This window comes from Xyrauchen texanus, chromosome 17, assembly GCF_025860055.1.
Source record: "Xyrauchen texanus isolate HMW12.3.18 chromosome 17, RBS_HiC_50CHRs, whole genome shotgun sequence".
Taxonomy (NCBI): domain Eukaryota; kingdom Metazoa; phylum Chordata; class Actinopteri; order Cypriniformes; family Catostomidae; genus Xyrauchen; species Xyrauchen texanus.
Window position 1 is genome coordinate 20,904,641 of NC_068292.1, and position 15,313 is coordinate 20,919,953.

Here is a 15,313-nt window from a genome sequence, read left to right on the forward strand (position 1 = left end):
GGGAGTCTAACATTTATATTTCCTATTGACACACTAAAGCTGAAGATATAAATAACCATCTTAAGACAAATGTTTTGTGAAACATCTTTTGCACAGTATTGTACTGCACCTTCTTTTCCTAAAAGTAATATTTGCCAGGAGTTGCAAAATCAAAAATGATATTGAGAATACATAACGAAAAACTCAGGTCATTACATGTTACTTTTGTTTGTTTGTTTAATACAGATTATGTGAAAATACATTACAATGGATGAGGTCAATGCATTTTTTTTATTTTATTTTTATTTTGTTTGAAGGTGTTATTAATACAACTTATTTACCTAATCATATAAATGGTTTAAATTGATTATGGTTATGTTGTATTTAGATAATATCTATCAATTAAAGCCTACTTTAAAAGCACATTTGAAGACAATGTTTTAAAATGATAGGTTGGCGTTTATCATTGCAACCAGGCAATGAATCTCCTAAAAAATCTAGATTTCTTCCATTATTTTAATAATATCGTTATGATGACCTATGCTTTTTGTGAGAATATTACTTTGAGGCCCTCAAAGGCACATTCCTGTCTTTCTCTTACTTCTCAAGCAGCTATTTAAGATAACTAAAAGGCAATGAATTGTACAGATTTATTATTAAGCCTATGTATAACATGATTATGTATTTAAATCTAACAGATGTCCTAGATAAGCATAAAGAGGAGGAATGGCACCTGAAATGAATTCAACATAAACAGGTCCTTATATACTAGTATTTAAAGGCCGATCGCTGCTATAGATCTCATTATGGCCAAAACAATTAATGTTACAGTCTAGTCCGCTGATTAGCTGGTAGTTCATCCTGGTCCAGTCCCCACAGGAATGTTCGCAAACGAGTCACTTCCTTTTGTAGCTCAGGGCTTGGGATTGGCTGACTCAGGTCCAGACGGGGTGTCTCATTGGGCAGGATAAGAGGTGGATGGTCCAAGAAACTCTCAAAAATATCTTTTGGACAACATAGAATCATTTTATTGATGTAAAGTTAATGTTAAATAAAGAATAGTCTTAACAATATTCTTCTTGTTACTCACCGCCTCCAAGTTCGGTACCGGGAGGTGGAGCCCATGAAGAAGGTGGGGCTCTCGCAGGTCCAAGCTTATAGTGAGTGAGAAGATGGTGAAGCTGGGAAGAACTTAACAAGGAATGTTCTTCTTGTAAACTGGACCAGGAAGACTGATGGAATAGAGTGAATTTTGATCATTAGCAACTATATTTTGACTAAATTATTAAGATATACAGGTGAAAGGGAACTGCTTTACTTCTTTACATATTCCATGAATGGCTATTGTATACCTTTTGTGTTTCACGGAAGAAAGGAAGTCATACATGTTTAAAATAATATGAGGGGGAAAGGTTAGTGTACTCTCAAACTCTCACCTGAATGAGGCGGGTCTTAGGTACGCACAGGAAGTTGACAGTAACTGATAGTTTCTTTAGAAACTCGGAAGCAATATCTCCAAGGCCTGCTCCTTGTAGCCAGTCTAAGACCAGGTCCAGATTGGTTCGGATTTGAACCGCACGAGACCAAGAGAACAGACTATCTGTATGAGAAGGTATAAATGAATAATTTTCAATATCAAACTCCCATTCTTCCCAGCTTGTCCTCCTTGAGTCAGAATGGTTAACTGCTGTCATCACTGTTCCAAAGCAAGCACAAACACAACATTGTTTATTAAAGACTGGATATTATTTCTAACCTCTCTCCAAGAGTGTGTTGAGAAGAGATGTGTTTGTGAAAAAGAATAGGTAGCCAAACGTCTGGGAGGTTAAAGGTGGAGAGAGGCAAGCTTCCCGGGAAAGCTGCAGAGAGCACCGATACACTTCCACCAGTCCAGCTACAGTGGGAGGTAGAGCGGAGACATCCTCTTCCTCGTCTCCCTCACCTCCACTATCTGCTCTGTCTTTAGCTCCAGCTTTTGCTTTCTTCTTCTCCTCGCTGGAGAATGGGTTAGTGTCTAACAATGCAGGGAGCAGGGAGTATAAGGTCTGCAAGAGCAGAGAGGAAGAGTAAAACTTCAGAAGAATGAGTTATAAATGCACCAATAAATGTTTTGCACTAAACAAAACATGAGTAGGTGCTATGTACTTATGATAAATTCCATTCAAGCAGTACAAATGCTTATTCTCTCACTTTGGTCAGATGGTAAACACATTGCTGAAAAGTGTGCATTATGACATCATCCAGCTGTGCCAGTGCCTCAGAACAGGTGTCCATGTCAGCTGACAGAACAGGGTCACCCGGAGCTACAGGGTATGACGAGATGAAACACAAAGCAACAGGTGGACGCTTTGTTTAATGACCAAACTCACGATTTATGTATTTTTTCATACTGTAAAATATTGTTCTCATTTACTCCCTCTCATTTTATCCCAAAACCAAAGAGTTGCCATAAACTTAACATTAAATGACAAGTACGCTCTGACATAAATATTGTGACTATGTACATTCCATAACCATGAACTGCTCATATTTGAGATGAATCACTCATATGGCAGTATGTAGAACATATTCTTACTGTAACTCAGTTTAAAATGTTCAGGCCTTTTCCACAGAGCATAATATTGAAGTTTGCTTAGACTAACAGATTGACCAAAAAGGACAAGGTGGCATAATAAGAGATGAGAGGAAACTGATTTAGGTGAACAAAAGACAAAACACAACCAAAAGAGATATGGCATGTTATGTAACATTGTAAGTGTTTTTTATTTTTAAAAAAACATGGCGTAATTGCTGATCTCTCAAACCTTCAAATTCCCATTCTTTTTCCATGGCTTCGACTTTGACCTGGAAGAAGTTTAGGAGCTCAGTGGCATTGGACATCCAGAACATGAGAGGCCGAAGGTCAGAGGAGAGCTTTTGCATGCTTGGTGGAGGAAGTTCAACCTCAGCCTCTGCTGAACTGGAAACACATAACAAAACCTCTATAAAAACCTCAACATGGAGCACCAAATCAACACACACATACTTGGTCTATATACTGTACTGTATGTAGTATGTTTGTTAATATTTTTAAGAGGGTGTGGCTAATAATCTCAGGATAATTGATTGATAATAAATTCTGCTTCACTCCTTTTTAAAACACCCAGAGGCAAATGTCTCATTTACAGTGACCCCAAAAAGGGGTTGTACTCTTTTGGCCACTTCTATTGATTTCAAATGTTAGGGATACAGTAGTTCACCCAAAAATTGAAAATTCTCTCATCATTTACTCACCCTCATGCCATCCCAGATGTGTATGATTTTCTTTCTTCTGAAGAACACAAAGATTTTTAGAAGAATATATATATATGAGTTGGTCCTCATAATGCAAGTGAATGGTGACCAGACTTCAGTGGTTAAATCCATGTCTTCAGAAGAAATATGATAGGTATGGATGAGAAACAGATCAATATTTAAGTCCTTTTTTACTATAAATTTCCACTTTTGATCAGCCCCAACAAGTAGAGAGTTGAATGTGAAAAATAAAGTAATTTCCACACCAGAATGTCAAAGTGCAAGTGTGCATTTTCAGTAAAAAAAAAACCCAAAAAGGACTTAACCATTGTTTCTCACACACATGTCATATTGCTTCAAAAGATTTGGATGTAACCACTGGAGTTGTATGGATTACTTTACTGTCTTTATTTCCCTTTTGATCTTCAACATTCTGGTCACCATTCACTAGCATTAGCACTAGCAAAAATCTTTGTTTGTGTTTTGCAGAAGAAAAAAAATGCATGAAGGTGTGTAAATGGTGAGAGAATTTTCATTTTTGTGTGAACTAATCGTTTTCTTTTTCTACACAATTTGGAATGCCCAATTCCCAATGTGCTCTAAGTCCCCGTGGTGGCGTAGTGAGTCGCCTCAATGCTGCATCTTATCACGTGGCTTGCTGAGCGTGTTACAGCGGAGACATAGCACGTGTGGAGGCTTCACTTCTCTGTGGCATCCACGCACAACTCACCATATGCCCCACCAAATTCTAGCAACCATGAGGAGTTTACCCCATGTGACTCTACCCACTGTAGCAACTAGCCCAATTTGGTTGCTTAGGAGACCTGGCTGGAGTCACTCAGCACGCCCTGGATTCAAACTCGTGACTCCAGGGGTGATAGTCAGCGTCTTTACTCACCCCTGGGTGAACTAACCCTTTAAACCACACTTAACATTTTATTGCAATAGATAACAAAGTATCAAACAAAGTGGATTTCTACCAACAAAAAAACCTCTAAGATCTAACTTTTCTTTGTGATTTTTGCAACTACTTTTAACTAACTGGTCACAAGGACGTTATTAGTGGATGTATGAAGTCTTTCCCCCCTCAGATTCACACTGTAGCAAAGTAACCAGAGGTGTAGTTCATTACATTAACTATGGAAATGTTCCACTAAATTTGACAACCAGAATGTGTTTTTTTACAATGTTGATTTAACATTTGAAATGTAAGAGATTCTTGTTTTTGTTTGAGAAATTCAGTGTTTTTCATTTTTTTTAAAGTGCTTGTACAGTCTGTCTTTACAATAAATGCCACATGGTTTGATATTTTGTTTCTAAAACACAAAGGCATTCAAACATTTTTAAGTGTGGTTAAAGTGTCCAAAAAAAATTGGGGGCCACTGTGTGTTTTGATAGTTTTGTTTAAATAAGCAGTATAAATTGACGTGCATGTGCATGCATGAAAATTTGACAGCAACAGAATGGAATAATAGGAGCTCAATGCTGGGCAAGGTAAGAGGTGTTTGCTGTTTATAGCCCATATCTGTCTCTGAGCAACTATGTTTGAACAGTGTATACAGATGAAATATAGCATAGAGAAGTAGTACAGGTTCTTACTTTTGTGTTGAATGTTTGTCACCGAACTCTTTAATTTTGTCCTGAGAAATTAATAATGGAACAGAGAGAGAGAGAGAGAGAGAACGAGACAGAGAGAAAGAGAGAGATTAAAGCAGACTTGGATGAATGCTTGGGCGGGTGTGTTTGGCTGATGTGTCCGGACAATGACAGCACATTTTCCAAATGGGTGGAAATGACATCAGTCAACCTCTGTTTACAAACTACGGTGAAATTCCAGCATCGGCCCATCTGTGTCTGCAGCTGTGGCTCCTCAACCACAGTTTCACAGTGCACAGAGGAGAAAGGGAGTACATCTTAAGACACTCTTGGACAGCCTCAATAGCCAATGCAAAAATTCTGCAGATGACCTTTATTACATTTATAACAAGTGTTTGTTGTGTTTAACTCTTAGCCCAGTTTTATCTATGCCATAGTTTACACATAAACTATTACATAATAAACCCACATGAGCAAAAGAAGGCAGAAAAAGTGTGAAGAACAGTAACGGCTTATTAAAAGCAACGTTCAACATCGCCTTTGCACTCCAAAGGCTGTCACTGTACTGTTACGTAACTGCCCAACCTTGTGCTTGACTTTATTCCATATAAAGGTTGCAGTGTTACTCTTTAGGATATCATGATGTTTTATGTCACCTAGACATTTGGATGCTTACCCAAACAATCCCTTTGATCTGATTGGCGGCTTTTAATAGTAGTTGTGGTGTCAATGCAGGATCCAGATGTTTTGAGGCATAGTCGATCATGAGTGACAGAAGATAGGCAGGTGCTAAAGCCCCACCCCCTGATTCTGGGGTGGAGTTCTTTGAGATAATTTCCTGAAATATATAGTCGAAAGACTTTTAATAAATAAACATTATAAAGGCATGGCAAACTTTAAAGGAATAGTTCACCCAAAAATAAACTTAAACTCTTAGGACTGTCTTTCTAATGCAGAACACCAATAAAGATATTTTGAAGGATGTATGAGGAGTTTTTGTCCATACAATGTAAGTCAATGGTGTCCAACACTGTCAAGTTCCAAAAAGGACATAAAGGCAGCATAAAGGTTATCCATGTCCGATTGCTTTAATCCATGTCTTCTAAAATTATGCAAATGCTTTGGGTGGGGAACTGACCAAAATGTAAGTCCGTATTCACAATAAATCTTGACATTTACAGTCTCCTTGGCCTCTTCATGAGAGAAGCTCATTCACACACTTCCTCGCCCTTGATGCACAAAAAGTGTACACAGAGTGATGTACACAAACCAGACACTGTTGCCAGGTTCCCAGTTTTCATTCCCAGATTAACTATTTTGAAAATGTAGATGTGAGTTAAAAAGATCGAGTCGCGGGTTGAGTTTTTTTGAAAAACGCTATGCAATCGCCAAAAGGTTGATGATAAAGAATAGAAAATGAAAATGCAACTCATTGATGGGCAATGATGCTGAACCTAAACCATAAACCTGATACTAAACCGTATCGTATGGATAACTTATACTTGTTTCTTTCTTCTGTGTAACCATACATTCCAAGGCAAAAGATGTTTAGCAGAATGTTAGTCTAACATAAGAATTATGACTGAGGCTAACAATTGTGACTGAAACAAATATTCTGCCTTCCATGTCATTTTGTGCTCCACGAAAGGAAGACATATGGATTTGGAACATGTGGGCGAGTAGATGATGACAGATTTTATTTTTTTGGGGTGAACTTTCCCTTTAAAACACTGCAATATTTGTAGTTTACAAGTGATAATGTTTTCCCAAAATTGCATTTCATTGCAGCACTCACTAAGCTGTGCTGCATGCTGGCCATATTATAAACTTTTAAGCCAAAATCTTGTCATCTGTGGTTGAACTGTGATTACACTATTTGCTGTAGATTACTTTTTGGCTGTTGTGGAATATCATCATGATAAAATTCCCTTGTGAGAACTGTATTTACTAGTATTTGTTTATGACAGATATATCTCAGAGTTTGATTGTATCAGTTTACCTGCAGCAGGGCATCTGCATGTTTGCCGTGGAATCTCAGCAGCGACTCTGTGGACCCCAGATACTGTCTGAGCATTTCCTGTCTATCTGTCATGCTACCAGCGCTGTAGGAAGTTGACATGTCACTTTGCCATGGTGGGGGTAATGCCAGGGGTGGGGCAGGGGTCACACGGGGGTCACGATAAAGGAAAAGGAAGTGACTGCCAAGACCCAGTAAGTCTCCAGGCTTTAGGGCTGCCTCCCTGTACAGTGGAGCTCCATTAAGGGTGACAGGTCCACCTCTAAATGGATATGCCAAGGCTGAGGGAGAATGGGAAACAGATCACCCAAAAAAGCACATTTCATTGAAAAAAATGAAAAGATACTAAAGGCAGCATTTGAGGTTCTTTAGACTGCCAAACTGGAGGAACTCTTTGGAGTACCATTTCAAAAATGGCAGTTCTTTGAGAAAAGAGCCAATGAGGTTGTGACATGATGTCATGACCAGCGGTGTAGTACATAATACAATATCTTGTATTACCACATGTAGCCTACATACAAATGTATGGTTATCTGTTTTATTTGTGTACTTTAATGTGCTTTTCTGTTTATAGTGAAATGTTTTCCTACTTAGAAATATGAATTGAAATGGTTTGATATCAACCTTGATAATCTTGACCAACTGTTTTGGAAATTTGAGTCTATCCTCATTAAAGTAAATAGTATTTGCACAGAAGCATTCCAAATGTGGCCGCTGAGTGAACTGACATGCTAAAAAAGACTTTGGCTGTACTGTCTAATTCTTGACCCTGATCAGAACAAACTGAGAAGCATTCTGTCACAATGTCTGAAGTCTTTGTGCTACATCATAGAATGTTGTCAATGCTCTTGAATTGATTAAACAACAGAAATCAGAACACTGTACAGCATTAGTTTTAGCTGTGGGATTGTAGTTGTTTTCAATGTCACTTTTGAAGTCTATGTGTCAGTATACCTTGACCACGGGGTTGCTCAGGGACAGCTGTGTCTCTCCTGATCAGGAGGTGTCGAACAAGCAGGTCTGGGGCTGAGAGGAAAGTGTCCACTTTTAGAGGCCTCTTCCCCTTCCTCTCTCTCTCCCTGTCCATCTCACACTCACGGAATGTTGGCTTCCGCCCAAAAACATGTGTGTGACCCACCATTATGTACAGCACAAAGTCCTGCACACATAAAAGCAAAACACAAGCAAGAGATAGAGAGAGAAGTGCATGGAGAATTAATGAGAGGTTTAAAGAGAAGCATAAAAAGAAAGAGAATGGGGAAGAGACAGCAAGAGAGAGAAAAAGAGAGAGTGGAAAAATCTGTTATCATCTTCATTGTGGTCTTTATTACAATCTGTGTAATCTCATAAATTGTACAAAAAAAACACGGATGATATGGAATAAGGAGTGTTACAGTTTTCAACAATGTGCACTTGTGTGAGGTCTTTGTGCATGAAGATGTAGAGAAAGCATGTTTGTGTTGGTATTGTCCGGCCCGTGTGTGTGTATAGAGAGCTTCTGTATGGTTGTTTTGTGCCGTGCGTTCAATAGCCATTCCACTCAAAAGTATGAAAGCGCTGATGGTATGTAGTGATTCGAGGAATACAGGTATGAGGTCATGGGATGGCTGTACGATAAGTGAGATGATGCATGTCTGGCCTTGCTCTGGTCATAGCCCTGCAGTAACAGGAAGTATGGGCGGTCCGTTGGTGGAAGGATCAGACTCTGCGACATCACTTCCAGGTCACAGGTGTCTCTCTCTTCCTCTACTGCCCGAGTGCGTTTGTCTGCCTCACCTCCGCCTCTTGACCTAGTGACCTTGCGAATCAGAAAAGAGAAAACTGAGAATCTGTGTGGCTTGTTTAGATTGCATGCATTAATTGTGGCACAAACATATACAATTTACTTTTTATGTTTTTTAGATTCTCTGTAAGAGATAAAGGGGTGACCATGACTAGTTGTCTCACAGGGAATTTGTCCTAAGGTCTACATAACAAAATATCAGTTTTGAAGTCAAAAGTCCAGTTACACAAATGTGTGTAATTGCAGTGGTTTTGTATGTTGATTTCAAAATGGTCTAAAATTAGAATAATTTTTGTGAATTCTATCTTTCAAACTTAACTAAACTAAACCAAACTAAAATATAAAATAAAATAAAAAAAAATAAAAAAATATATTATATATATATTAGGTCACAGCAAGTTGTTACATGTATCATAACTATATATTTTTATAATAATAAATATAATAAATTATCATAAAATGTATACATTTGTAAAATTACACTATTACAATATTTGGTTTGGTGTTTTATAGTTTTTTTTATAGTTCAGTTTGCTGTTTAATGGCAGGATCCATTTGAACAACTTAACCCATATTGTGGGGCATGTTGTCACAAATAGTTAATGTGTTCAATTAACTTTATTTTTTCTGGGACAATAATGGGGGAAATGTTTAATAGCTGTATTGTATCCCATATGTGCATAGAGAAATTGACAAAAATAAAACTATACCCTGAGAAATATTCACTGGAATAAAAAGTGTGACAACTAGCTTCGGTCTCCCCTATTAAATGTAATAATCAATTCCATTTTTCACCATTGAGGTTGAAATGTTTAGCAAAGGCTTGCCAGAGTCTGTCTGCTTCACTATATTACCTCTCCTTGTTCAGTTGCTATCATGCTCACTATATTCTTCCTATCCTGTCCATTGTTTGGGGCATTGCCCGTACACCGAGGGTCATTAGTAGCATTTTTGCCTTGGCGACGTCTTAGACTCAGGTTCATATCACTGATGCTCCTCCTAAGTTCAGTGTTCCGCCCCCGATGACCTCGTTCTTCCTCTGGACCACCCCCAGAAGCCATGCGACTCCGCCTCCAACGCACTCCTGTTACCACAGTAGTAAGTGTTTTCTGACAAATTAATTGTCACTCTGGCAATTACACTTGCAATACTATCACATGTGTAATTGTAAATATGTTAAAATAAGCAATTACCTAAAATTACAACAAAAAGACATTTTTGGATTGATTCCCTACACAAAATGTATGAACTATGTGGCTATGTAGCATCGTAAAACCATTGCTTTGTTTGTTTGAGCGACTCAACCAGTCCAACATACCAACATCGCCTCAACCATTGGTGTAAGTTTAGGGCAGGATTTTCTTTGTTTTTTTTCTGACCAATAACAGACGGGAGGAGATATTGCATTCTAACCTTGATAACTCTCTCCATCCCTTTCTCTCTCTTTCTCCTTCTCTTTCTCCTCCCTCTCGTATTCCTCAAGGCACTGGATCTCAAACCGTCGTTCATAACCATCCTTTGGTCTCCACATATCCACTAGCTGTAAGGGGCATTCCCAGGATGCAACACTCCTTCGGCACTCTGTTTCCCATTTAATGGCTCCATCTGGCTGCTGAATGGGCTTTCCAATGACATCACATAACAGGAAGTCCTCTGGGGAATATTTCTGGAGAGCTGACCAGGTGAACAGGAAGTTGGGAGATTCAGAAGAGATTGATACAATGAGCGGGGTAAAGCCTGATTTTTAACTTTTGATCTGTGATGTCTCTACTCAAAATGCACTACTTAAACACTAGTTACAGTAGCATTCCACGTTTCATTTTTCATTCGTTTTGGGTAGCTTTTAGTGCAGTATTTAAAGATTATGGCACTGAAAGTTAAATACAAGAATGGAATCAGACAGAGTTGTGTAAATCCAACATGTAGACTCAATTGATGGAATAGTTCACCCCAAAATTAAAATTCTGTCAATAATTAATCACCCCCATGTAAATCCAAGCATGTATGCAGTTATTTTTACAATAACACAATGTAATACAAATTTCAGAAGAATCTTCACACTTTTTCACCCTTCAGCTGTTTTCCACCCACAGACAGTTTGATTGATCACAGCTAACAAGCTCAAAATATTAAGTAGTCCATATGTCTCGCACACAATATTCTAAAGCCATATGCTAGCTTTGTGTGAGAAAATACCAAAATGTTAGTCATCATTTACTGAAAATCTTCCCCTTTACTGTAGCTCTTAAATCATGTTTTTTCTCGAGGTCACATATTACATTTGGTTACATTTGTTTGAATTATGATTTTTGAATCTGAACATAATCGTGAATGAGATTTCAGCACTTTGGTGAAGGGTGACTTTAAATGTGGCTTTATGGGGCTTTTTTGTCTTCAGGTCACTGTTGTATGGAAAAGAGCCATGTAAACATTCTTCGAAATTTCTTCTTTGTGCTATACTGAAAAAAATAACAGTATACTGGTTTAAAATGTGGTGAGTAAATAATGACAGCATTTTCATTTTTGGGTAAACTTGTTAATGCATCATTTTATGTGATGTGTTAATTTTAATACATTTACACATTCAGGATCCCTTTAAACATCTAATCAAACTCCTTCCACTACAGGGAATCAATACCTGTGTCTTCACTCTCATTCTCTCTCTCTCTTTCAGTGTAGCGGGTGATGACCTGCTGAATGAGCTGGCGAGCAGTGGAGTGAATGTTTGCCAGCAGGCTTCGATAGTTAGCCCCACTGGACAGGGCATCTCCATAGATCTTGACCAGCCCAGGGGCATTAGAGGAAGCAGGAGGCAGGTAGTGATGTGATGAGGGGGCGGCAGAATGTGCCCATATTTCCCTCTCACGTTCTCCAATGCCGCGGTCTCGGTCGCTATTGGATCGGCCTCTCAGGAAAAGGTGGGACAGCCGCTTGGCACGGGACTGCTGATTGGCTGGGCGAGGACGGAGGAAGGCTGGAGTAGGGGATGGAGAGGGTGGGGCTAGAGAAGGGGTGGAGTGAGAGAGAGAGGAAGAAGGGATGGATGATGGGGCCTCATGCAGGGAAGCAGCATCTGAACTAGTTGTAGACCTAATAAAAAATAAAAACAAAAAGGATGTGATATATGAATCATATATCACACATATCAATCAATGTCACCTACTCTTAAATGGATAGTCCACCCAAAAATGAAAATGTTATCATCATTTATTCACCCTGATGTTCTTCCAAACCCATAGGATGTTTTTACTTCCGTAGAACTCAAAAAGATATCCCAGGCTAAATGTTAGCCTCAGTCACCATTCACTTTCACTGCATCTTTTTTCCATACAGTGAAAGTGAATGGTGACTGAGGCTGTCATTCTGCCTAACATTACTTATGTGTTCTGTTTATTTTTTTTAATTATTATTAAATTAAAAAAGAAAAAAGAAAGAAAAAAGATTGGAGCATGAATATATGACAGACTTTTCATTTTTGGGTGAACTATCACTTTAAGAGCTGGATAATCCTTTATAGCTCAACATGACAGAAGAACATTAGTCCAGCGTATTCATGTATTTCTGCTAAAATTATAAATTAGTTGGCAAAATCTTTCATATTAATGATATGCATGCAAATCTTTACATACTTGAATGGAGAAATGTTCATTTAGTTAGAATGAGCATAAGTCTTTTACAGTACTTATGCAGTCAATATTGAGAAACTTTTACTGTACAGTGGGGCCTATAGGGACAGAGAGAGTATTTAATAAAGCAAGGGAAAGTTCAGAACACTGACTTGACCGAGGCAGCACTGGGCCAGCGGGCTCCCAGCTTGGCAAAGTGTTTCCGCGGAGAATTTATCCACAAGCCCACTGGGAAATGGAGCTTCCTAAATCGGGGGCTACCAGACTCCTCCATCTGATTGAGAGAGGAAGGGAGGTGAAGATTGGATGGAACAGCTGCAAGTGTGTAGAATGGAAAGATAAAATGACAAAAATCTATTGACAAAAGAAGACATTAAGTGGTTCAGTTAGAAAAAGGGGGAAATATTCTATAAAAACAGATGGAAAAGAAGAAGAAAAAACAAGGAGAAAATTGACATAAGGTAACAATATTAGACATCTTGTGAGACTTTTGAATTTATGAAAGATTTATTTTCCTTGGTTTGTGTCATTGAGGTTTTATCCTTTCCAAAATCAGATTTTAGCAGTTGAATGAATGTCACTTTATGACATCAGTAGACAAATGGCAGGAAAAGCGAATATCCCATTGAATAATCAGGACGTGCAATGTTATACATTCTTGTTCTCTAAATCTAAGAGTTTGTGAATAACAGAGTATTAACGCAGCTAGTGAGAAATGCCACAGAGTTGACAGGGCAGGCGGTGAATAGTTATGGCTCAGAGAAAAAGATTTATTTCACATTCATGTCTAGATCTCTAATGAAAAGCAGAGGTTTGGCACTGTCACTCCTGAGCTAAGCAAACTTGTGGAAGTCAAGTAAGAGTCAAGTGGCTTCACCAAGAGGCCGCGACAAGGATATCAACCAACATGAAACTATCACCGCTGAAGTTCAGCCATACAGCCAAACCACATTCTATGAATATCGTCTGTTTTTTACTTTGATTAAAAACGTTGAACATCGGTTATATGTAATAACATATAGTTTTTGTCCTCCGCCCTGACTGTGGGCTTCAGACAGATGGGGAAAACCCCTGGACAGACCCCCTAAGTGTCATCTGCCCTCTGTCATTCCTCAAAAGTGAAGTTCACTCAACAGCGGATTATACACTATTTATTATGTCGACTCTTTGACCATAATTGATTTAATCACATTCTAGAAAGTAAATGGTGTATGCAGAACAACCAAGAAACAAAATGTACAGCTTTTGGTTGGGAAAAGGTTTGAATTATTTGCTGACTACAGTTTAAGAAATCCAAATCTGACATTTTGCATGGTAAAATGGCTTTTCTCGCCACCAGATGATTTGAATGTGACTTACCCACTGTGATGGTCCTCCGCTTTATATTGGGTAAATCTTCTGGATGGCTGTTGTTGTTTGTAAAGCGTATTAAATAAAAATGTATACCAGTTCCTGTGTCTCCTTATTCCAGCGTAAGTACGTTTATATAGTCCATTTTTGACTAAGGCCTTGCGTTGTTTGACCGGAATTTTTCCTTTCACCAATAATTTGCTTTCATCAAAACTTTTTCATTTTTTATCTAGAATTTTCTCCTGTTCTCCTCTAGCGCTAATTCTTGCTTTCTAATTCTCCCTCTCTTTCTATCCCGTTTTTCTGTCTATTGATAGAGTAGCAGGCCCATTGTTCTAAATGACAGAATTTCCTTCCTCCTCAATGGACAACACCTATATCCTGAGAAAAAGGGAGAGAGAGAGAGAGTTTATGAAGTATTCACATACAGACATTTCAATGACACTGCTACATATAAAGAGGCCAAGAGAAATGGAATAAGGACTAGTCAAACTGTCTGGTGTGCCTGGTTAGAATCAGCTGTGCTCTGCCATTCAATGTTGTATAGTAAGAGAACTAAATAAAGGCGATGTGAAGTTTATGTGTGAATTGCTAATTTTGGGTTAATTAAACTGGAAATAGAATATCTCTCTAAGGGTTACAACTGTGTATATGTTTATTACCCAAAGAAAAATCCTTTGAGGGATAAGTACAAGTCTTATTAGCACTTGCCTTAGCATGTTTTATCCTTACGCTCTTAGTTTTTTGTTGTAGGGCTTTTGCAAAAAAAAAAAGAAAGAAAGAAGAGGAAGCAGGAAACCAGGAACAGGATGTCAAAGAGGCACCTGTAACCTTTGACCTTGTCAACAACAGAATGATTGTGTCAGGAAAGAAGAACTATGTGTGTATATCTATATATCCATATAGCTGATGTCTTTATGTGTGAAGAGTAAGAACGAGAAAAAGAAATGGTGAAAGGTAGAAAAAAATAGTCATTCATTTGTAAATAATAACAATAATAATTGTATGAAAATTCCTACAGAACACAAATAATTCAGGGTTTAGAATCTGAGTGCATAAAACTTTCTCATTCAAATCGGTCATTAATAAAAGTCATGCATTTCCAACACCTTGCTTGTTTGTTAGTTAAATATTTTTGTTCATTTCATGATGCTTTCAGCTACTAATAAGAGAGTATATTCTTAGCTCCATATAAAATCCCTTCCACAGAACTAAACATTATTAGAACGCAAATTATCCCTCAAAATCAGCAAAGAAGATGGAAGGAAAAGTCTGAAAATTCCATCTGTGCCTGCTTTGCCATGTGCTCTTCAGTCATTTTTGATTAGCGGATTAAAAATCAAATAGATTTGCTAATGAATAATTCAGACCAATTTGTAAATTGGTTGAAAACAATGACTCAAAAGAACAATTCACAGTACTCACAGATATGGTTTGCTTTAAAGCTTTAAACAAGAGCAATATCTAAGTGATGACACTTCAGAGAAGAGCATAACCTGAAACATTTATATTTACAAAAAAAAAAACTCCCATGACTTTTTAAAATGTTATATTTTTTTATTTAAAACTTTCTATGACTTTTCCAGGCCTGGAAAACACCATTTAATACATTTCTAATATTTATTTTTTCTTCCAGGATTGTGTAACCCTGATGAAGAGTCAATTAACACTGGGATTACCGACTGTTTG

The 15,313-nt window shown here is 38.0% G+C and overlaps 1 protein-coding gene across 4 annotated transcripts; it reads right to left on the bottom strand.

The window, feature by feature from the left end:
- Window positions 1-208: 208 nt before the first annotated feature.
- Window positions 209-13,960, bottom strand: rasip1 (Ras interacting protein 1). 4 transcript variants are annotated; one of them, XM_052147613.1, is made up of 16 exons: window positions 13,721-13,960; window positions 12,427-12,548; window positions 11,287-11,738; window positions 10,062-10,322; window positions 9,503-9,732; window positions 8,505-8,663; window positions 7,820-8,024; window positions 6,848-7,146; window positions 5,525-5,686; window positions 4,852-4,892; window positions 2,784-2,938; window positions 2,170-2,282; window positions 1,736-2,024; window positions 1,416-1,579; window positions 1,070-1,211; window positions 209-983 (listed from the first exon to the last, which is right to left on the bottom strand). In XM_052147613.1, exons 2-16 carry the CDS (start codon window positions 12,546-12,548, stop codon window positions 805-807), a joined length of 2,973 nt encoding a protein of 990 aa, XP_052003573.1. In that variant the 5' UTR covers window positions 13,721-13,960; the 3' UTR covers window positions 209-804. The 4 variants fall into 4 exon arrangements, with proteins under 4 accessions (XP_052003573.1, XP_052003571.1, XP_052003572.1 ...); XM_052147611.1 differs by having other exon boundaries at window positions 13,634-13,960; XM_052147612.1 differs by having other exon boundaries at window positions 12,427-12,589; window positions 13,634-13,960.
- Between the last annotated feature and the right edge of the window lie 1,353 nt (window positions 13,961-15,313).